The sequence below is a fragment of the Littorina saxatilis genome, linkage group LG1 (genome assembly GCF_037325665.1).
Source record: "Littorina saxatilis isolate snail1 linkage group LG1, US_GU_Lsax_2.0, whole genome shotgun sequence".
Lineage (NCBI taxonomy): Eukaryota > Metazoa > Mollusca > Gastropoda > Littorinimorpha > Littorinidae > Littorina > Littorina saxatilis.
In genome coordinates this window covers 20,374,517-20,381,334 of record NC_090245.1, presented here as the reverse complement: position 1 = coordinate 20,381,334, position 6,818 = coordinate 20,374,517, and the positions used below count along the sequence as shown (strand labels likewise).

At 41.3% G+C, this 6,818-nt stretch overlaps 1 protein-coding gene across 1 annotated transcript in view; it reads left to right on the top strand.

Moving 5' to 3' along the window:
* Nucleotides 1-6,181, top strand: part of LOC138950312 (cytochrome P450 3A56-like) — a gene marked incomplete at its 5' end in the record, with an annotated part of 9,990 nt that extends 3,809 nt beyond the window's left edge. The window contains 6 exon segments of the mRNA XM_070322063.1: nucleotides 1,096-1,215; nucleotides 2,983-3,071; nucleotides 4,321-4,463; nucleotides 4,831-4,955; nucleotides 5,644-5,770; nucleotides 6,177-6,181. Coding sequence (XP_070178164.1) covers nucleotides 1,096-1,215; nucleotides 2,983-3,071; nucleotides 4,321-4,463; nucleotides 4,831-4,955; nucleotides 5,644-5,770; nucleotides 6,177-6,181 — 609 coding nt within the window.
* Nucleotides 6,182-6,818: the final 637 nt, after the last annotated feature.

Here is a 6,818-nt window from a genome sequence, read left to right as displayed (position 1 = left end):
TTACTTGCGCCCACTGACGCCCACTTCAAGCCAAACTTCTAAATGTTCAAGGAAGTATTTACTGGAAACTTGCATTCTCCCAGTAAGGTAATATATTGTACTACGTTGCAAGCCCCTGGAGCAACTTTTTGATTAGTGCTTTTGTGAACAAGAAACAATTGACAAGTGGCTCTATCCCGTCTCCCCTCTTCCCTCCGTCGCGATATAACCTTGAATGGTTGAAAACGACGTTAAACACCAAATAAAGAAAGAAATCAAGGAAGTATCAGTGATAGCATATTGTAAAGCAGGCAAAATAACTGAAAACTAGTCTTGGGATGTACAATACAATCATTTTGACCATAGTGACTGTTTTCACAAGAATGGCCACAATAAACTCAGCAAGATGTTTTAATCCATACCATACGCTTTTGTCACGTCAATTTAGGGGGTAGGCCTACTTTTATTTGAGCGGCGGTCAAATGTCCCTGGTAAAAGAAATCTTTGATCCAAAAAGTGTGCCAAATAGCGAAATAAAGTGCCTTTAATGGCATAGAAAGTTTAAACGAAATGGAACGGGAAGGAATATTTTAGTTGATGTACGAATTTGTTGTGTGCTAAATATATATGAAAGCTAGAGGCTCCTTTACCTACCGTGTTTACTGTCATCTAAACCATTATATATCTGTCCAGACTGTTACGTGGAATTAAACATTCAAACACATACAAATATCGCCGATGGTGAACGAAGAGGATTATTTTTGCGGAATGAATTTTTATAACTCATGAACTGTACTTGGAAACTTGCCAAAAATCAACGGCCTTGCTGTATGATAATGTGTGCTGAATTAGCATTTTTGATTAGCACTGATGTCAGACGCAAAACACTGTCGAAAAAAAAGAAGAAAAATCCCATTTAAAAAAAAAACCCAACATATTGGGAAATAAATAAATGTTAAATGTAACATTTTTACATTTAACATTTATTCATTTCCCAATATGTTTTTTTTTATTTTTTTTTTACAGAAGCAGAATTTTGTAATCATTATTGTGTTGCTCTTCGTGCTTAAAAGTGTGTCGTAAAATACAATTCATGTATTCGTGTTTTCTGTCTAGCCCCAGAAGTTTCTGCAGTTCAAACCATTTGAAGACAACCTACTGCAACTCAGGGACGATAACTGGAAATTAGTCAGGAGCAAGTTGTCTCCCACCTTCAGTTCTGGAAAACTCAAAAAGGTAAGGAACCTTTGTAACACACTTAAACAATGAAACAAACGGGCGTCGACAGAGACAATGAGGAGTGTTGATAGCTTGTAAGAGGATAGGTTCGTGACGTATGTCGATTTGCAGCTTGTAAGATGATCGGTTCGTGACGTTTGTCGATTTGCAGCTTGTAAGATGATCGGTTTATGAGGCGTGCCGATTTGCAGCTTGTAAGATGATCGGTTCGTGACGTGTGTCGATTTGCAGCTTGTAAGATGATCGGTTTATGAGGCGTTCCGATTTGCAGCTTGTAAGATGATCGGTTCGTGACGTGTGCCGATTTGCAGCTTGTAAGATGATCGGTTTATGAGGCGTGCCGATTTGCAGCTTGTAAGATGATCGGTTCGTGACGTGTGCCGATTTGCAGCTTGTAAGATGATCGGTTTATTAGGCGTGCCGATTTGCAGCTTGTAAGATGATCGGTTCGTGACGTGTGCCGATTTGCAGGTTGTAAGATGATCGGTTTGTGAAACGTGTCGATTTGCAGCTTGTAAGATGATGGGCTTGTAACGCGTGCCCGGCCCATAATTATGCAGCCTCAAGACATATCTTATACTGGGGCCCTTTCCCTAGAATAAGACTATACACTTCAACAGACGCAGGATGCACAAATGAAGAATGGCACCAAATCTAACACGCAGTTCTGGGAAAATAGTGTTAGAGCTTAGGTAGCGAAAGGCACTTAAATAATAACACAGTTCTGTAAATCAACTTTGTTGGTATGGTATTTCTCTATCCACTCACTGAAAAAACTGTGTGCATTTATTTATTAACTATCCATCTATTCATTAATTACTGACTTTTTTACATTTAGTCAAGTTTTGACTAAATGTTTTAACGTAGAGGGGGGAATCGAGACGAGGGTTGTGGTGTATGTGTGCAGGGACCTATATCTAATATAGGTCTATGATGTATGTGTGTGTGTGTGTGTGTCTGTCTGTCTGTGTGTGTGTGTGTAGAGCGATTCAGACCAGACTACTGGACCGATCTTTATGAAATTTGACATGAGAGTTCCTGGGAATGATATCCCCGGACTTGTTTTTCTTTCTTTCGATAAATACCTTTGATGACGTCATATCCGGCTTTTTGTGAAAGTTGAGGCGGCACTGTCACACCCTCATTTTTCAATCAAATTGATTGAAATTTTGGCCCAGCAATCTTCGACGAAGGCCGGACTTCGGTATTGCATTTCAGCTTGGTGGCTTAAAAATTAATTAATGACTTTGGTCATTAAAAATCTGAAAATTGTAAAAAAACAAAAAACGATCCAAATTTACGTTTATCTTATTCTTCATCATTTTCTGATTCCAAAAACATATAAATATGTTATATTCGGATTAAAAACAAGCTCTGAAAATTAAAAATATAAAAATTATTATTAAAATAAAATTTCCAAAATCGATTTAAAAACAATTTCACCTTATTTCTTGTGGGTTCCTGATTCCAAAAACATTGGGATGTGATATGTTTGGATTAAAAACACGCTCAGAAAGTTAAAAAGAATAGAGATAAAGAAAAGCGTGCTATCCTTCTCAGCGCAACTACTACCCCGCTCTTCTTGTCAATTTCACTGCCTGTGCATCGAGCGGCAGACTGACGATGCTACGAGTATACGCTCTTGCTGTAAAACTGCAGTGAGTTCAGTTTCATTCTGTTAGTTCGACAGCTTGACTAAATGTTGTAATTTCGCCTTACGCGACTTGTTTCATTCTTATTTTTTCTTCTTTTTTTTTTCTTCAGATGATGCCAGCAATAGACAGAGAGGTCAAGAATCTTGGCAATCACGTCAAGGCAAAAGCAGAGTCGGGGGAGGTCGTGGATTTGAAAGAGTGAGTTTTTTTTCTGTCTTAACATCTATCCCTTGTCCCGGTGTGTTCTCACACCGCCCCGTCCCTGCACTCACTGCTCCATCCACATCTGAATTTCGTTCCGCTGCCAGACTTGTCGATTTTACAGACGCTCCAGGGAGGGATGTCGGGTCGCTGCGGTAGGCTACCCTCGGAAGATGACACTGCACTTCTGCTGAGTCACTTCGACGGTGTTCAGTAGTGAGTTTGTATTGAACAAGCAATCGATACAAGATACAAGATACAAGATACAAGATATTTATTCACCAATTTTGCAAAAGGATTTCATCTTGGCACGGCACGGTAAAAATAAAATAAAAACCAACCAGACACATATGCAGACACACATCACCATGCATGCATACATACGTACATTACACTGTCATGCACACACAGACACAACTCACACACACACACACACACACAATTATTTACATTCTCACACATAACCAGCCACATATCTACATCACAAATTCACATCGTCGCCTTGTAAAGGTAAAACCCATATCAGTTTAAAAGGGGTGCCAGTAATATCAATACAACATTAGTGAATACTAGAACAATATCTAAAATTTATAATCCATTTAAAAGTAAGTAGTACACGTAATTATTATCATTTAGTCAGATCATCACATAAAATTATATATTCATGATCTAGCCAGTTAGACAGTTTAAAACAACAGTATTAACAGACTATCACAACAACGGGTTACATTTAATATATATTTTTGTTGTGTTATCCCAAGAGTTTTTACGTGTATGACCGCTTTTACCCCGTCATTTAGGCAGCCATACGCCGTGTTCGGGGGTGCGTGCTTGGTATTTTCGTGTTTCTATAACCCACCGAACTCGGACATGGATTACAGGATCTTTTCAGTGCGCATTTGGTCTTGTGCTTGCGTGTACAAACGGAGGGGGATAACTTGAGGCACAAGCAGGTCTGCACATCAGTTGACCTTGGAGATTGGAAACATATCCACCCTTAAGCCACCAGGCGCGGCCGGGATTCGAACCCATGACCTTCCGCTTGGGAGGCAGGCGTCTTATCCAATATGCCAGTGCGCCCGTTGATAACACATAAATATAAAAATTAAAAAAAATTAAAATTCGACAGTTCTTTTCAGATTTTATCTATTGATCATAGCGAAGCGCCCAATCAAAGAAGGGTTCATTTCAAAACACAGATTTGTTGAATAACAAATACTATCATGTCGTATTTCTTGTTGTGCAGAATCGCAGGAGGATTCGCAATGGACACGATCGCCGGCGCGGCCTTCGGGATGCAGGTGGATACCCTGAGCAACCCTAAAGACCCCTTTAATGTCAACGTCATCAACCTCTTCAAACCGAACAAGTGGCTCATGCCCATCATCAGTGAGCTTGCTTCTGTGTGTGTGTGGGTGGAAGGGGGTGTGTGTTTGTGTGTGTGTGTGTGTGTGTGTGTGTTTGTGTGTGTGTTTGGGGTGTATGTTTGGGATGTGTGTTTGTGTGTGTGAGTGTTTGTGTGTGTGTGGCTGTGTGTGTGTGTTTGGGTGTATTAGTATTTGTGTGTATGTGTATGTGTGTGTGTGTGTTTGTTTGGGGTGGGTGTGTGTGTGTGTATTTGGGGTGTGTGTGTGTGTGTCTGGGGTGTGTGTGTTTGGGGTGTGAGTGTGTGTGTGTGTGAGGGTAGTGCAATCTGTCATGGTATAGGTCGCCTACTGTACACACCATTCAAGCATATTGTTCTTTGCCTTTTCAGTGCTGTTCCCTTGCCTTGCTACGGTGTTTCGGAAAATGGGCGTCAGCTTCCTCTCTGTCAGTTCCACAAACTTTTTCGTGGAGGTTTTGGAAATGGCCTTGAAAGAGCGAAGGCTGGATAAGAAGGTATGTGTAAGCATACGTGTGTGTGTGTGTGTGTGTGTGTGTGTCTATGTGTGTGTGTGTGTGTCTGTGTGTGTGTCTATGTGTGTTTGTGTGTGTGCCGGTGTGTGTATGTATGTGTGTGTGTGTGTCTGTCTGTGTGTGTGTGTGTGTTTGTGTGTGTGTTTGTGTCTGTGTCCGTGTGTGTGTGTGTCTGTGTCTCTGTGTCTGTGTCTGTGTGTGTGAGTGTGTGTGTCAAGTTATCTGTCTTCAAATTTCACCGACCCGTTTAGCAGAAATAAACTTGTTAACACCATCTCTTGTTCAGCTAAGCCCTATTTCCTCATCAGACCAATAAACACACACAATTTGTGGTAAGGTTATCATTATTGAATAACAACCCTTAATGTCGAAAGTCTCGGTTTGAGAGCGTCAATTTCCGCTCGCCGAGGTAAACTGTCGATTCTGAATTCGAGCTTTTTGACCCATTTTGTAACCGGACTTTTGAATGTATTGGATAGAAACGTGATCGACAAATACATTACAATGAAAATGTATGTCTTCCGATTTACATGACTTATGGCATCACCCTGTAACTCTTCAATAAAGCCGATTTCCTTGAAGCTAACACTTCCTCGTTTAACTACTTCCTACTTCTACAATTACACACACTACGTTTTGCTAGCAGCTGGTGAATTTGTGTGAATTTCAGAGTTACGGCGATTTCCTACAGCTACTGGTAGAAGCTCAGAAGGGTGGCGACCAGTCCAAGGGGGCAGTAGACGCTGAAATCGACTTCACTGCCCAACTGCAGACTGCCAAAGACTGGAACAGAACTGGTAGGTGTATTGGGGGGTGGGGGGAGCAAGGGATGGGTGGGTGGTGTTTAGGGTGGATCAGAAGGGATTTGCGTATGTGTGTGTGGTTGTGGGGGGTAGTGGTGTGTGTGTGTGTGTGTGTGTGTGTGTGTGTGTGTGTGTGTGTGTGTGTGTGTGTGTGTGTGTGTGTGTGTGTGTGTGTGTGTGTGTGTGTGTGTGTGTGTGTGTGTGTGTGTGTGTGTGTGTGTGAGAGAGAGATGAAGATAGAGAGTGTCAGAAAGACAGACCATACAGACAGACTGACAAAAACAGAGAGATAGAGCTCCAGAGAGAGAGAGAGACAGACAGACAGACAGACAGAGAGTCAGACAGAGACAGACATACAGAGACAACTTATTAAATTTGAAAATTGAGGACACATTATTAGGTTGATTGTAGAAGGTAAGGCGTACCTTCATAATATTGTGTGTACTCCGAACGTGTGACTGTCTTACTATTCTGCCCCTGTACACCTTTGTGTACACGCCAGCCAAGGACGACTGCCAGAGGAATAGGCTTACTTATTCCCCCCTCTGCTTCTTTACCTCTGTAAACTTGTAGGGGTAGTTATTTTTCGATAATGACCCAGCAACCAAACAAATAACGACCCAGCAACAGCCTGAATCCTCGATAGTGCAATGGGTTGAGAGGTTGTTCTGTTTCGGTACTACTTTTTGCGACTGAAAAGTTCCGAACGCTCTAATGTACGAAGTATACATCTCTGGAGCAAACAATACAAACATACCGCATTTAAATTAACAACTACAGGCCTGAACACATGAATCTCCATATAAAATCCATGAGTTCGGTTGTTTTCTGAATCTAGATCAGACGTTCATCACAAGCAATTTCCCAAGGCAAGTAACTCATACTTTGTCTAGCGACAAGAGTAGTTCCCCTTCTTTTCACTCAGTTTCGTCGACAACAGACTGCAATCCGACGGTCAGTTTTCAACAATATTTCATTTAATAAACAGATCACACGCAACCAAATGCACACATCTAATCAATTTAAACAACATAAAGCGGTT